Source organism: Adelges cooleyi, unplaced genomic scaffold, assembly GCF_023614345.1.
Source record: "Adelges cooleyi isolate 19-005CV unplaced genomic scaffold, UGA_ACOO_1.1 ACOO_flye_CR_arks_rails_tigmint_CR_PRNA_9, whole genome shotgun sequence".
Lineage (NCBI taxonomy): Eukaryota > Metazoa > Arthropoda > Insecta > Hemiptera > Adelgidae > Adelges > Adelges cooleyi.
In genome coordinates, this window is record NW_026096579.1 from 15,033,695 (window position 1) to 15,050,678 (window position 16,984).

Here is a 16,984-nt window from a genome sequence, read left to right on the forward strand (position 1 = left end):
AAATCTCTGCAATCATCTAGATAAGAAATTGTGTTCAAGTAAAACCTATACCCATTCGAATGAGACACAGTTTGCACAACTCTACTCGTACCACACACATCAGCACGACGTCAACAGCCATTACGCTGTTTGGACTTTGGCCTAACCACCGTCATCCATGTCGGTCACATTTATCTATTCTTACTTATTGTTCACACACACACACACACTGAATAGGTTCCACGGGCGAGACTCCCAACGGGACACTAAACTTACTCAAGCACGGACTTTGTGGTTTCCGTCCACTACCTATTATTACTTACCTAGATATGTATAATTCGATTCTGAGGTTTTTTCGATTCAATAAATCCAATTATTGCGGTCACAAGCGTACGCGCGCCTCCGAGACGTGACCGTTTTATGATTTGTTTTTTTCCCTCAGACTTTTCTTAATAGGTACATTACAAGTAGTTGCTTTTGCGAAAAACGACCAGACCGCAGCGGTCACGTGCACCAACCAACGGGAGCTGTTCGTCCACAGCAGCAGCAGCCTTTCAATTTTGGTGTGGTGTGCGGTCAGAGTTAGCCGGTGCACAAGTACAAGGAATTTTCAACATTATTATTATTAGGTATTAACCGCCGAGAGAGATTGATGGGAAAGAAAAATAATAAAAAAAATATATAAATATATATAATACCGCAGTAATGTATTTTTTTCTTTAATCATTTTGAAACAATCATTTATTAACAAAGGAACAACAATAATATATTTAAAAACATTTAAATGAGTCAATTTAACAATTAATTTTATTCACCGACGAAAAATAAATGATCGTTGTTCAGAATAGTAAATATTTACCTTATTTACACATACACACACACACATACAACACACAGTTCCGAGTATATTATTAGAGGTATATATATATATAAATAATAATGTACAAAAAACAAGGAATTGGGTTATTTTTAATTTTTCTTTTTATACAAAAAAATTACAGTACAAAAAAAACTTACAGTATAATTTTTTGTTTTACACGATTATAATGATAATAATTGTAAGTCTAACAACAAAAAAAAAAGCACTTTCTATATCGTTTTTACATATTATTTTATTTTAGCTTTTTTTTTTAGTTTTATTAAATTTGTTTCTATAATTATTATCAATAATATGTATATATACATATATATCAATATATAATTAACGTTTAACAAAAAAATGATTATTCGTCCTATAAAGACTCGCACAAAAAAAGTCGTATAAAAAAACTACAAAATAATGACTTAGGGATTAAATAACAGGAACATATTTTTTTTTTTTTGTTCGACACATTAATATTAAATTTAATAATACTTATAAATTACGATTTAACAACAACAAAACGATCACAACGCCTTAGAGAGATCATCACCCTGGCTCTATTTGTAGTGATAATAATAATAATAATAAATATTATTATTATTATTATTATTATATATGAATAATAAGGATAGGTATACACACTGAGAGAGAGAGAGAGATATAGATAGGAGGAAAATATATTATATAATATATAGAGAGAATAATAAATAATAGTGATACGTTTTAGCATTTTCAAAAAAAAAAATAAATGAAAGAAAATTGTCGCATGTTTTCAATAGTGAAAAAAATACAAAATTGTTATGTGGCAGGGAAATAGATAATAGCTTATATATATATAAGTTCAAGTCTAATCGTTAATTATACGGCGCAATCGGCCAGTCATTTTTTTTTGTGTGAGTGTACAAATCGAGAGGGTCAAAAAAAAAACGTACCGACAGGTTCATCAAGAAGTCTACTTAAAAAAAAATGTATACATACATATAATATATATTAAACAGTCTAAACTTGCGTGGCAAAAGAGTTTTGGTCTAAAATCATCGATTTTACCGCCGCTCTTTCATACTGAAGCTGCTGGTGTATGTTGCGATGATAATGGTTTTGACAGGGCGATACCTCACTGGAAAAAAAAAACGAAAAAAAACATGCATTTAGTTTACCAGTTTTAACAACAATTAAGATGGTGGCCAAGTCACAGACAAGACAGACAGATAAAAATAAAGTCCTAACACAAACACCCATTTCGTCTAGTCATCAAACATATTATATTCTTCAATGTCTATTCTTATAATTGTAATATAATATTTGGAATGTGTAATGCTGTGAAGACCTCACACGCAACACAATAACAATAATAATAATGTTATAATTTAATATTATTATTATTTCCCTACTCCGTCACAAATAATGCCGCCGGTTCGTTTACCGAAATTCGGTGAGTAAATAAGAATAAGTACGATGATGATAATAACACATTAAGTCATAAACGCATTATTCGGTCCACGGAGCGCGTCGGCCAGTCATTGCACAACACACAGCAGCAGTGCAGCAATATAATATTATTATTAAGATGTTTAATTTCTTAATGTATTAATCACCGCACTGACATGTGTTTTGTAGTCGGGAAATCCATTTGCAATGTCATTTGGGGGCCCGAGGAGATATATGATGACGATAATTAACGGCCGTGCTTCACAAATCCCCTCCACCAATATTATCAAGTAAGCAAAAAGGCGAGGTGCAGTGTGACCAGAGTGACGAAATTACATTTATATGGTAGATATTTTTTAAAATTGATTATAAGTGTTTAACAATATTTCTTTGTACTTAAAGAGTGGTCACACGGTCGGTCGCCTTGTTGATATTACTTTGTTGCCGAGTACAACAGCAGGGCGTTATATTAGAGTTCTATAAATTATTTTTTTTACTCTGTGGTTACATAACGGCCACTTTTGTTCATTTTCAATATTTAAACTTAACTACGGTCAGGGGAATAAAGTACAAGTAATTCAAAAAGTACTCACTTGGTGCTGTTGCATTGGTTTGAGTCGACGGATATCGTGGATATCCTGCGGTCCAACGCGTTTACGGCCGCGTCCTGTTCCTTGAACGACATTCGATTTTGCCTGTCCGTGTTGAGCAGCTTCTGCCTCTGCAGCGACGTGGACGACTGGGAGGGCGTCAGCTTCGAGCCGTAGCACAACGGTTCCGAGTACACGTTCTCCTGTCGGGCGGCGGCGTGCGGCGGCAGCGGGTCCCACGAGTTGCGGATGACGTGCGGGTCGCCCAGCTTGGCCACGCTGTGTATCGAGTTCTGTTCGTTCTGCATGCGGGCGTTCTCGTCGGCCTTCTTCTGGTCGCGGCGCCGTCGGTTTTTCATGCACAGCACCACCGCGATGGCGGCCAACACGGCCACCGGCACCGACACGGACAACACGACCATGAGGACGCCGTTGACGGACGCCATCTCCGGTTCCATGGACACGTGCTTGGACAGGTCGCCGGCCGTCGGCTGCTCTTCGGTGCAGTTCGCGCCCGTATACCCTTTGGGACACTCGCACTTGAAGCCGCCGCCGGCGTCGTTGGGCACGCACGTACCGCCGTTGGCGCACGGCGCCGACACGCACTCGTTGATGTACTGGCTGCAGTCTTTGCCGCCGAACCCTGGCCGGCAAGAGCACCGGAAGTCGTTCTTGAGATTTTCGCACGCGCCGCCGTTGGCGCACGGCTTGGCGACGCAGTAGTCCACCTCGCTTTGGCACAAATCGCCCACGTAGCCGGGCACGCACTGGCAACGGTATCCGTCGGGTTGGATTTGGCAAGTGCCGCCGTTCAGGCACGGGTTTTTCTGGCAGTGGTCGGCCAACTGGCAATGGGCGCCGGTAAAGCCGGGTGCGCACTTGCACGTGTAGCTCGAGTTGTCTTTGCTGGACACGCAGGTCGCGCCGTTCTTGCACGGGTCTGGCTGGCACTGGTTGCTCGGCTGATGGCACGTGGGTCCCGAAAATCCCATCGGACAGTGGCACACGAACGTGGCCGCGTTTGCGCTGCTGTTCTTCGCGTTGACGCAAGTGCCGCCGTTGCCGCACGGCGAGCTCGAGCACGCCGGCAACGTGGACGTTTCGCATCTAACGCCTTTCCAGTTGTTTGGACAGCTGCAAGTGGACACACCGCCGCTCTTCTGGAGAAACAAAAACAAAACAAAAAAAAAATTGATTATTTAAGAGGGACACTTAAATTTTTTTTTTTTGCTACACATAAATATGATAATATAAATTTCAATATCGTTGTATAGCCTTACCTTGCATGTGCCGCCGTTCAGACAAGTCATTCCGGTCGAACAATCCTGACCCTTGGTCAGTCCCGAATTGCATTCGGGTCCGGTGAAACCCGGCGGGCACAAGCACGTGTACAGGCCCTGGCCCGTATTGAGGCACGTGCCGCCGTTCTTGCACGGCGCGTGGTTGGTACAGTAGTTGAGGTCTTGGTTGCAGAACATGCCGCCCCATCCTTCTTTGCACAGACACTGCCACGGTTTTTGGCAGTATCCGTTCACGCAACCCGGATATATCTGACACTGGTCGCACCTGGATCCCGTCCAGCCAGCGTGACATCTGCAAAAAAAAAAACGAGCAACGTTAACTTCCTGGTTAATTATTTTTTTAATCTGCTGCTGCTGTCGGTCGAGGGAGGAACGGGAAAAAAATATATTATTATTATTATATTCTGACCGAATCAAGATAAACGGCCGCGGCACGATCGTGTCGATCCATAATAATAAAATATATTATATAGGAACGGAGAAGAGCCGGTACGCGCGCGCGATTACCGGTTATATGTAGAGGCGCTGTGGGGTTAAGGTCGTCGGAATGACGGCCGTGAACCAGACGAAGACTTTTTTTTAATTATCGACTTTGGATACAGAAGAAGAGTAGAGAATAAGGAATAATAATCCGGGAGAGGCTAGCGTAGTAGAATAAATAGTAGGCATGTCTGTTAATGTAATATATATACTCACTGGCAAGTTCCTGGAGTCATACACGTTCCCCGTTTCTCATCACAGCCTGGTGCGCAGATAGCTGAAAACAAACAAATAAATACATAAATGAAAATTCGAAAAACGTTTTCAGGGTCCGAGCTTTATTCGGGCGGGTTATGTATGTGTTTTTTTTTTAATGGGGTTCTCTCGGCTATGGCGAAACCGGAACACGGCAGATGTTTGGGGATCGACAAGGGGGAGAGGAGACAAGTGGCCGTTGCAGCAGCTGCCACTCTCCAATGGGTTTTTGTTGTTATGTCAGAATACACCCTGTGGACACACGTCGTCCGATGCCATTGTGCCGACTGGCTAGGTTAGGAAAACGCTATAGTGGGTACAATAGTCGTCGTCGTCGTCGGTATAATCTTATGGTAGAGAAAATTAATAAACACAAACAGCGATGGCAGCCACAAGAACGAACGCCAAGAGGATAATTACAAAGTCCAAGACGACCATTCCGACTTAATGCGATTTTCGTGATCTCGTTTTCGAAACACACTCACACACACACACGGTTATGAATGGCGACAAATTGCACGCGGGTCTTGAAACGTAATTACCCGTTGAGTTGTGGGACCGGAGAGCTGCTGTTGTAGAAGAGAATAAAAACGACGAGGAAGATATGGGATAGGATATACGAGTATATTTTATACAAGTAGTGGAGATAAATAAAAAAAAAATACCGAAGAGGAAAAGGGAAAAAAAACAAAACCGGTAACTGGATATAATATAATATGTGTACAGAAACAATGGCGTTTAATAATCGTCGGTGGTATAAACGGTCGGTGGTGCGGTGGCGGACGACCGGGACGGGTAACCGATACCCACCGTGTAATTACATGCTATCTCGTCTGTATGATTATTGTGTCACCGGTTAAGAACTCCGGTCTCGTGTGCCGGCGGTAGCCCAGTGGTCGGCAGAGAGACTCTCGAGAGAAAAGTATACTTTCTTACGGCAAAAATGTTATAATCGCTTTTATTTATAAAAATTAATATCGATAATAACAATATTTATAATCAGACACACGGAGTTTGCATCTTTTCGCCACTGGCAAACAAGACAATGATATTACTATTATTGTTGTTGTAAACGTTCGTCGACGGGGCTACCTACCGGCGTGTGATTTATATAATTTTTTTTTTTTTTTAAGAAATATATTAGACCACGTCGTCCGTCTATGTTGCGTCGGCGTGAGTCATATATACGTACACGAATCGAGGGGAAGACATACCGTCTTACGGAAGACGTGTACGGTACTTGTATAATATAATATTATATTTGTGTATAAGTATAAAACAAAAGGAGATAGTGATCGAGCGCGCAACACACGAGGTAGGTAGGTATGTGTGCCGCCGTCGCGCGAATGCCGAACGCCGTTTTGGGAACCACTGCGCGCATAACAACCTGACAGGCACACACACACACACACCGGCGAGAGAGAAGCCCACAGCTATGGAACGAACGTTACCGTGGGAACCTGGAGGACTACCGGAGCGGCGGCGGCGGCGGCAGCGTGTCCGAGAGACGGAACCACTGCCCGCGTGCACAAAAGGACTGTGGCAAGGCGACGGAAGGTTGACCGGCGGCCCGTCGAACGCACAACGAGAGAACTACCTATAATAATAATAATCATACTACTACCGCGGCCGCTGGTCGTGGCCCAACACCAACCAATAAATTATTATTATATTATACATATAAAACGCGTCGAGTCGCGCGGTTAATTTTTTTACACCATTTTCCTACTTCTCTACTTATATTTTATCACACAATAATATGACAATGTTTTAATAAACAGTATAACTAGGGTCTGCTGTCTTACCTTTACTGCAATAGCTGCCGGTCCATCCGGGCATGCATATCATGTCGCCGTCGTCCGAGCACAGGTAATGTCCGAAATTGTCGTCCCTGGGTCGGCAGAATTTGGCGCACCCGTCCCCGTGGTAATTGTCCTCGCACCGGACCCTGTGTTCGTACACCAGCCGGGACCGGACACCCCCGGTCGACCCGGCGTACTCCTGTTTCACCCATCCGTCGCTGAGCTTCAGAAACCGCTGGTCCGTGATGCGAGTGATCAGCTCCGAACCGTTGGTCGTTCCTGGATGAGATAAATTAAGAAAGCAAAAAAAAAAAAATTAGTCGATGAAAAAAAAAAATACAAATTTCTTTTAAAAACAATGTACGCGAGTAGTATTATTCAGCACTACCAATATATATATATATATATATATATATGTTAACAGGCGCCGCCGCCGCCGGACGACGCGGCAGACACGTCGGCAGAGGCACCGTGGGAGAATAAGACGGTCACCCGCCGCCCGACAATTGGTCACACACACACACCATCTGAATGCTACGTGCCTACCGTTTTTCCTTAGGAGCCGTTTCTAACGTCCGAATAAAATGGAATAATAATACCGAAGGGAGAAAAAAAAGAGTGCATTATGTGTATCTGGTGTATTATAATAACTCTCGACGACAACAATAAAAAATAATATACAGAGAAAAATTCGAGAACAACGAATGGGAGAGACACCGGGGGCCAATACCGATAATGTCGCGAGCATCGGCCATAAACCGCATCATATTGTAATAGTCCCCGTACGGTTATAATAATAATCATAATAATAATAATACTGTGTCTTGACGAAGGAGTACTACAAAACCGTACACAACACACGCTGGAATAGACCTAAAAAAACTTATTTTCGACTTGCCTCGCGTGTGTTTCCGGCTCTGGAATTCCTATTATTTTCACCAAATACAATTTTTTCCTTATCCAGAGACGTGACAAGATTATTTCGGGATTACACGTCGCCGCCGCCGCCGCTTGTATATTTTTAATAATAATAGGGATGTGCGATGCCACTTCCTATCGCCATCATCCCGTGTGCCGCCTTGAGCGCGTTTGGCTCGGTATCAAAAGAAAAAAAAGGTCTATTATAAAATTCAAACGAAGGGACGACGGATCGGCGTGAACAACAAGAAAAAGAAGAAGAAGAAAAGAATTCCCCGTCGACGACGACGTCTGGTCCGGATTTTATTCAATACAAAAGCGTTGAAATTTATGCGCTTCGCGATTACACACAACACAGAAACGCACATTTTTTCTTCTTCTTCGACCACAAATCACACAAAAGAGCATACGCGCGCCCAGCCGTAGTAGCACACCAAGTATAGAGAGTGGTACGCAAGATGAATTTTAAGATTATTGTGTGTGTGCACCCTTTTAATTTTGTCTGCTCACGAGACGACCGTCGAAAAAACAAAAATTTATCTTGGGAGAATATATTTTTGTTCTGTTACACCAAGGTGCAACGCCGCCGTATCAGCTTTATTATTTACTAGTGGAACAGAGGCAATGCCCCCGGTCGTATCAGCTCATGGGTGAGAATTATTATTTGTGTATGTATCACCTTATAGTATAATATACACTTCACCGACACGCCGTCAAACGGCAAACAAGAGATAAACCGAAGAAACAGTGTGCCTATTATTACTATCGGTGTGTGTGTGCAGTTGTCGATGATACACAAATATTAGTTTTTAGATATATTATATTATATCATTACACCTATACAAACCGAGCGTTATCATCAGTCGGGAGACAAGGGCGGCGACAAAACAATAATCGCGTGTCGGCAAACAAAGAAAGTGTTTTTTTTTTGTAAGAATTTAAAACTAGCATCTTACACCGCGCCGCCACGTGTTATTTTAATATTGCCAGTTGCAACGGACAACATCATTTTCTTGGGGACAAAACTGTGTAATAATTTGACTCAAGACTAAAATCAGAAACCTAACTTGAGCTAAGCCTTAACGGTCAAGCGGATTTAGCAGCCTTTGTTGCGATTCCTACCAAACCAGAAGTAGATTGGACCGTGGGAAAGAAAACGGATACTGCGTGGCCGTCCGTCGCTTTACTACAGCCGAAGAAACAGGTGTTTTATTTGTGACTCTTGAACGAGAGAAGGGTATAATACTTGTGTGTGAATATAATATATATATATATATATATATATACATACATAACTGGCGAGTAGAGTATGACATGCATATATAAGTATACATCAAGGCGGAGGGACACGTACGACGAGGGCGCCCGTTACCCGTATAGGGTTTCTGGGACACAAAACAGCCGGATGACGACCCTACTGACTCAGACACACAATAATTTTTACCCAGATACACTTTTTTTTTTTGGGGGGGGGGACCTTTTTACCTAAATACCTATATTTAATGGTGCGTGTATACAGTGTGAGTAGTGGTAATTCATCAAAGTATTATATTGTATTTTAAACAATTGAAAAATTATAAATACAATATATAGGGTACTAACTATATATGATCTTACCTGAATTTCTAGCCGACGACGGTTCGTGCCAAGCTTCGACTATTAGCGAAAATGTACCCTGAAAAAAAAAAACAAAACAGAAATCGTTAAAAAACTTGTTTTTGTTAAACCTGTTAATCGAAATACCAATATTGGTAAATAGTTTTACATTAACTAAAATGCATGATTTTGTTGTTTTTGTAACGCACACAACTAGTGCGTTTGGATTATCTCTATAGTATAACAAAACGGGTGTTAAACATAATATTATAATATAATACGATGCCGGGCGCGCTATTTGAAGAAGAAGCGTCGAATAATTATTATGACCACTAGACACATTGTATAATGATCATCTTAGGTTTGTGTCGGAACAATAAAACATAATAATAATAACGAAACCACCTATCCTTTCTCACATTGACAAGCTGAGCGGCAGCAACACACAGCAACGGCAGTCAGTCAGGTAAAATAATAATATATATCCTCTCTTCTCTTCTCTGTTAATAATAATAATCCCAATAATGAAAAGATCGATTAATTCTTTTTTTTATTCCTCTTCTCCTGTACAAAACACACGCCCATCATGCTGGGGCCGCAATTATTTTAACAATCGGGTACTACCACGGGCTTTAATTGCCACTCGTGTGACAGGTATAATCCCGAAATGCTCGTGGACCAATTAAAAAAAAAAAAAAAAGGATTCCGACAGGACGAGGGCCCAGGGAAATCACACAGACTCCTCTTTGTATTAAAATATATGTCAGTATTTTCTATGTGGGGAGGGGAGGAGGTTTAACGACTTTAGACGCACTGCGGTATAATATAGTCTAGTATATATTCGATACACACAACAGAAGGCGCAGAAGAGCTGTACACATATACATAAATTATATTATGACCACTTGGAAAATGTGTGCCATACGGAGAGGAGAAAATCCGATCATTGATACACAACAGTATATCATATTATAGTGAACATAGCCAAAGCTTGTCGATCACAAACACCCTATTTTTTCCTCCTTCCTTCTGTTGTTCGCCACCGCAGCAGGCCTCCCAAAGGAAATCGGTCACCGCCTGAACCGCATTAATAAACCGCACACTATTTCCCTTGTGGCGTGACTCATCCTCCGCCCCAAAGCTTTTAAGCTCTGTCTCTTGTGTACCTACGTTTAACCGGTACAGTGGTTATTATTATTATTTTTAGATAGATAGATACCCCTATTAACGATTAACGGGGCGTTTTTATACACCGTGCAAGGATGAGGAAATGCGACTAATTTCCAAGTGCACGACGATATTAAACCAGTTTCGATCAATAGTGCGTGATGCGATCTAATTAAAACCCCGTACTCTCAATTAGAGAATGGTAAGGTGGATAAAAAATAAAAAACCGCAGCGATGCGAGTAAAATTATTAAGTATTCAATAAACTGGTATGTTTACGACGTCGACCAAGTACACGAAAGGTCGTCGCCGTTCCCGGGCCGGTGTTTGCCGATCAGACCTAAGAAAAATACAGATACACATGATAATATACGGGCACGGACAGAGAACAAGAGGGAAAAAATCTCCCATAATTTCTACCTCTCTTGACAGGTTTTCGTCGTACACTCCTGCCGGCGGGTATCGTTGGACGGGCTGTATTTTTGCCGGCATGATATGCTTCTACTATTAAATAAAGGGTATCTTCCCCGGTGACAATAATTCTTCTTTTTTTTAATCCAAGGTTAAGGTCGTGCCGCGACCCTAACTGTAAAACTGACTTGGGCGACAGACATCGGGCGCACCGGGCAGATTCATTGTCTCGGCCATTACCCCGTACCTATCTATCTATCTATATTACTCGTGTAGTAGTAGGTACCTACTATAAGGGTAGGCGTGCGCTGACAAAAGAAGGGAAAAAAGGCTTCTGAAAAAACGCACCCATAAACCAAATGGTGGACGGTAATCCGGCGTGAACCGAACACGGAAGGTCACACAACCCTTTTGCCGTTTAATCTTACCTCCGGTTTCCTGGAGCGCGAGGAAGCTACGCCACAGGTATGCACCGGAGGCCAGCCAGTATACCTTAAGTATTATTTTTTTGATATTATGTCTTACCGGCCATGTGAAATTGAAATGGAACGCTATCGGTGTGGCGTTGGCCGGTAGCGTGAGGCTGTTCTCGCCGAGCACTGGAGTGACGACGTCGCCGAAAGTGCACGTGGAGTTGATGTTTATGTTGGTCTCGTAGTGCTTTAAGCAAGCCCGGAACTTGGTCCGGCAAGGCGTGGTTCCGCAAACTCCACCGCAACACGCCCCCGAAGCTTCTCGACCCAACTCGTTGCTGAACGATTTTATCCTCAGTTCGAAAACGCCATTACCACTGACCTATAAACAACAACAAACGGTTAGTGATCGAAAATCAAAATACAATTTTTCTCATTTATGCACAAAATTCAGTGTTATCGCGTTAGTGAAATAAATGTCACCCTTTGTACCCCCCACACACCGCGTGGGCTATAAGCGGCGCACAAGTCATACGATAGCATAAGGTGTAATCTATACCCACAGAATAGATAAAAGCAAAAGGGTCACCTTCGAGTGTAAACAAAAAAGTAATGATGACCATTTTGTAAAGACCTATTTAGTATTATGTGTTATATCTATACACAACTGAAAATAATGATGTATTGATACAACTGCATTATAGTGGTGTCGCCTTAAGAAGATGGCTGCCGTGTTTTTGTGTGATAAGTATCTTTCCAGTTTAATTTTTTACCAGTGTCCCGGGGCCTAAATCCGGCGTATAGTAACATTAAAATATGTCAACCCAAGTAGTGCCACCACAATTATTTGCAAGTTGGTTATATTTAATGTGGCTATTCTTAAAAACCAAAAAAAATAGGTACTTGTCGAACCAATTTTTTCGACGGAACGGCTCCCCTATACTACTCTATGGTCGTTAGCGGCCCCTTCCACACTTTTTAAGGCGGTGTGCGATATAACAACTTGGACGGCAGTCGCCGAGTCATTGGCGTTGACGTTGACATAAAGGTCTGTTCAAAGGACGTGCCAAAACAATGGGTGAAAGCCACTACCTAAATAGGAATGTCTCTCTCTCTCTCATTCTCACACACAGGTCATTATAACGATGACAAGGGATAAACGCAGACGGTAAGACCGCCGTCGCTCATAATGTCTTCATTTTTTTTGTATTATTTCCTTCACACTATTTATAGATGATTATTTTTTTTTTTTGTTACTCGTTCGATATAAAATAGCAGAGTTAAACGAGCGGGTAAAAAACGATTTTTCCTTATTTTTTTCTTTTTCCCACCTCATAAACCCATAATCGTTTTGTCGGCCGACGAAACCACAGCTATTGCCAAGTGTAGGTACAAGAAGTAGGTACAGACGTAACTAGACAAGTAGGTAAGACTTTTACTCTATACTATTTTGAGTCGGTTAGAGAGCCTTCGTAAAGGATGCAGTATCGACACGACCGATAGAGGATATACGTCACAGAAATATATTAAGTGTCTCAAGAAAATACACGTTAAGTATAAAATAAGTTCGGGGACGCGAGCGATTTTTCCGCATAGATATACAAGTATTACGTGATTAGTCGGCTGAAACTTGTATGTCTTGATAAATGTAGTCACCGGTAGTCGTGTGAATGTATGTGTGACAAGGTCTGAGATGTATGCCGACAAAAAAACTGACTCATTCGCGACATTTTAATTTCAGGTTCTTATATATATATAACGCGGGTGCTCGAAGAAGGCGTGTGAACCGCGCTTTTTCCAACGGGGCTTTACAATAATTTATTGGCGATTATTATTATGATTATTATTTATTATAAACCAGTCATAATTTCAAAGCTAGCGGACGGACATTTAACCGGTAATTAACACACAGCGCAACACAAATCTAGTGCCAATGCGCTCCTTGTTTTACGACTCGATCAAACTAGTCAACTAGACACACACACATACAACAAGCGTTTACACGGGTTTTTATAATGGTTCATTAATTAATATGTTCAATGCGTTAAGAATAAAAAAAACAAGGGCCACAACACCGGAGTTAACGGGCGAATAAGAAAAAAATATTATTATTTATTACTTTTGAATACGAGTAATTGCCGTTTAGATTTTTTTCACACTTACTCATTCCCCATACGCTACCATTATATATATATAAAAAAAAATGGCCTACATAACCGCTTGTCCGAGTCGTTATTTCGGATTATAACGTTTTCAAACGTCGTTACAATTTACAATTTTTACAATTATCATCGGACCTACTGTTTTATTATCATTATTATTATTATTATACATTTTGTATTTGTTCACCTCATCTGACAGCCAAGAGTCTCGGTCGAAATTCTATATGATGACACATCTTATTCTCTACACACGACATGACATAGGTTAAAGACGAGTTACCGCTGCATTTTATAAAAGTCATTCATTTTATAGAAAAAAAAAAGAAAAAAAACAATAATAACCAATGACTCGACACGTTTAAAGTTACTTTTTCTTAATAAAGTTAGGTAACGCGCGGCGGCGGCGGCAGGCATTGTTACGACCGCCAGTGTTTTGTAAATACATAAACCGAAATTTACCATTTTTCGTTTTTGCAATAAGTATACACACACGATTTTTTCAAAAAAAAAAATTATTTACAACAATAACGTCTAGAAAGAATGGATATACGAACAAATAAAATAAAAAAATCGCTCAATGGTCGGCCGTCGTACACAAAACCAATGATAATAATAATAATTCATCTGAGAAGTCGAATGAAGAATGACAGCTGCCCCTTCTCCCTCTTGTCCACCGCCCCCCACATCCCGTTTAGGAGATTCCCCGCCGGTCTATAGCTCACCCGAAATATGAAGATGCACATTTTTCTTAGCCGACACCGCGATAGGATATATTATGAGATAGCGTAGCATAATATATTTTTAATGCGAACCAAGTTTCCAACATGAATATCCGCCCCTATCTGTGTTTATAAGTTTTATTTTTTTGTTGATAACACGGTCACGTGTCACGGACAAATCCCGGAGTAGCTCTACCGGTCGATTTTACCGTTTATTATTACACATTTTATTGGTGTTGATGAACTATAACAATTATTTTTATTATCGACTATTTACAACTCCGACCAGCGGGTAATCTATCGTCGATTATTTAAAATATATAGGTCTCCTAGCTGGGTTATAATATATTTTGTATTATCGCTTTTGCGCGTTATTTATAAATAAAATCGGTCGACCTGAGGAATATTATATTAATACACACACACACACACACAACTTTTACACGTTGTTTTATAAATATCTAAACCGGCGTGGTTCGTTATCACACGCACGCAAATACCGCGGTTGTGTAAACAATCGATTGAGAAAAAAAAAAGACAAATTAACCACAAAAAAAAAATAATAATAAAACCATCTATCGACGGTCATCGATGACTTGGTTGGTCATCGAACACGGAATCTATCTCGTTTGGTGGATGCTGGGGGAGGGGGCAGCGGGCGTTTAAAGCCAAAATCCATATTGATAATACATATATATAAATTAATAGACCTGGTGTTAAATATTAATCGGTTATGATACGACATTGTGCGTGTGTGTAGAGCAGAAGGAGATATAAATAAACAAGACAGGAAGATGTGTGCGCGTGCGGTTTATGTGGGGAATCGCCGCCGCCATATATATGTCAGCGGACCGTATTATTATTATTATTATTATAAAAAAACCGGGTTATGGCTTTTTGTTGTGTACAGTATACTACGTTGACGATGAGCAGCAGGGATTTTGTATTTTTTCATATTAAGAGATGCGCTTATTCGGGCGGCCGCAATCAAACAGCTGATGGAAATATTATAAACGATTAACCCGCCGCCGCGGACGATGGTCCGTGTGGAACTTTTATATATATAATAATTATATCTTTATCTACTATCTCTACACTAAATAATATTATAACAATAATAACCCGGCGGCGTTTTCCGCGGCCCCCGGCCAGATTGCTCGTTTCTTGTATTATTATTGCTATAACTTTTTACAACAGCCCTTTTTAAGGTTAAACAATCATCATCACATAGTGATAGTGTGTGTACTTACGTTTGATACGATGAATGCAATTATGGAAACGGCGACGATACACAAAAACCGGCACCGCATGGTCGCACCGAAAATAAACGCAACACACTCGCGATAAGGAAGAGCGCACGAAATTTATTTCGGCTATATATACATATACATACAAAATATATGTATATATATATTCACTAGCGGCGGTTAGGTTGTATAAATATACATAAGTATCACACGAACGATTTTAGACGGTTTTCGTGTAGTAGTCCAGATCGCCGGCAGTTTGTCGTTCGCACATCGCACTCGAATAAAAAAAAAAATAAATAATATATATTATAATAATACACGTATGAATAAATTAATATTATTATATATATTTATAAAAAAAACCACTACAATCGTGCACTTTTTTTTCCAAATTTTTCGCTTCCAATAACTACACTGCGCGGTGGCGGTCGCGACGGACTGCGGCGGCTACTGCGGCGTGATGTCGTCGGCGGTGGTGATGATAATCGAAAAATAATAATAATAAATACATGTGACACGACGACGGCGTATGTGTTGGTATAAAAAGTGGAATGATGAGAAAAAAAAAAGTCCAAAGAAAACTTCACACTGCGTTCGGTGTGGATTGGGGGAAAAAAAAATTCACATATATATAATAACACAAAACACACACACACACGTTAATAATAATTTATAATAATAAATAATAATACACAACTAGTACTAACAAACGTTAGACGCGTAATCGCGGTGAACAGGGCGCAGAGGGAAAACGCTCTGTCGGACGGTCGTAGATCAACGACTGGTGGCGGACTGACGTGGTGACGATACCCCGACCCGGAGGATACGTTCTTGCCCGGTGTGCCGTGCGGTGTGTGTTTCCAGCGTGCCGCCGCCAGGTGTCGGCACCGTACGCCCATCTCCGTCCATCCCCGCCGGCGACGGCCGGCCGGCACCAGGTGATACGCGTCGCCCCGTCGTCCGGTAGTCGCAGCAGCAGCCCCTTCGCTCTCCCTCCCCGTCCGCCCTTACCTCCCCCTTCCCTGCTACACGTGGGTCACCGACGACGGGTTGTACCTACTTATAGTATTTTTTTAACGCGCATCACAATTTTTTTTATTTTCGACAAGGGGGAAATCCGCGGACGACCAATTTATCAATTGTATAATACCATATACGATTCGGAATGTTATCATACCTACTGTTATTATTATTATTGAAAATACTGAAACGCTCCGCGTCCAACTCCGAAAGGGGGTCCAGAAGGTACCCTCACCCCTCTTCGCACCATCACTCTTTACCGTCATCCCTAAAGTAGTAATAATAGCAATAGATAGATAATCCTTTGTAGCCCCCCCCCCCCCAGTAATGAGAAATAATATTTATACGACGGGCGCCTATATTATAATATGTACAACGGACAATAGGACCTAACAACATTTTTTACACATCAATGACGAATGTGCAGTAACGCCAGGGGTAGAAGTATTTAAAATTCAAAGTAGACTGATAACATGGATATACCAACTTGCGTTCGACAGACATACAAGGCTGAATTAGAGCGGGCAAACGCTTTAAAATGGGCGGCAAATATAAGTCAAGTCCTTCATCCCCAAAAACCGAAAAAAACATTTTGTCGGGTTTTCCACTTCCGACTTCTCAAAAAAACGATC

General features: G+C 41.2%; 1 protein-coding gene across 1 annotated transcript; it reads right to left on the bottom strand.

Annotated features, from left to right (window-relative positions):
• Positions 1-704: 704 nt before the first annotated feature.
• On the bottom strand, positions 705-16,137 carry LOC126846825 (neurogenic locus protein delta-like). Its single transcript, XM_050586630.1, has 8 exons — positions 15,333-16,137; positions 11,314-11,583; positions 9,233-9,290; positions 6,701-6,976; positions 4,857-4,917; positions 4,140-4,452; positions 2,863-4,019; positions 705-1,958 (listed from the first exon to the last, which is right to left on the bottom strand). Exons 1-8 carry the CDS (start codon positions 15,390-15,392, stop codon positions 1,841-1,843), a joined length of 2,313 nt encoding a protein of 770 aa, XP_050442587.1. The 5' UTR covers positions 15,393-16,137; the 3' UTR covers positions 705-1,840.
• Positions 16,138-16,984: the final 847 nt, after the last annotated feature.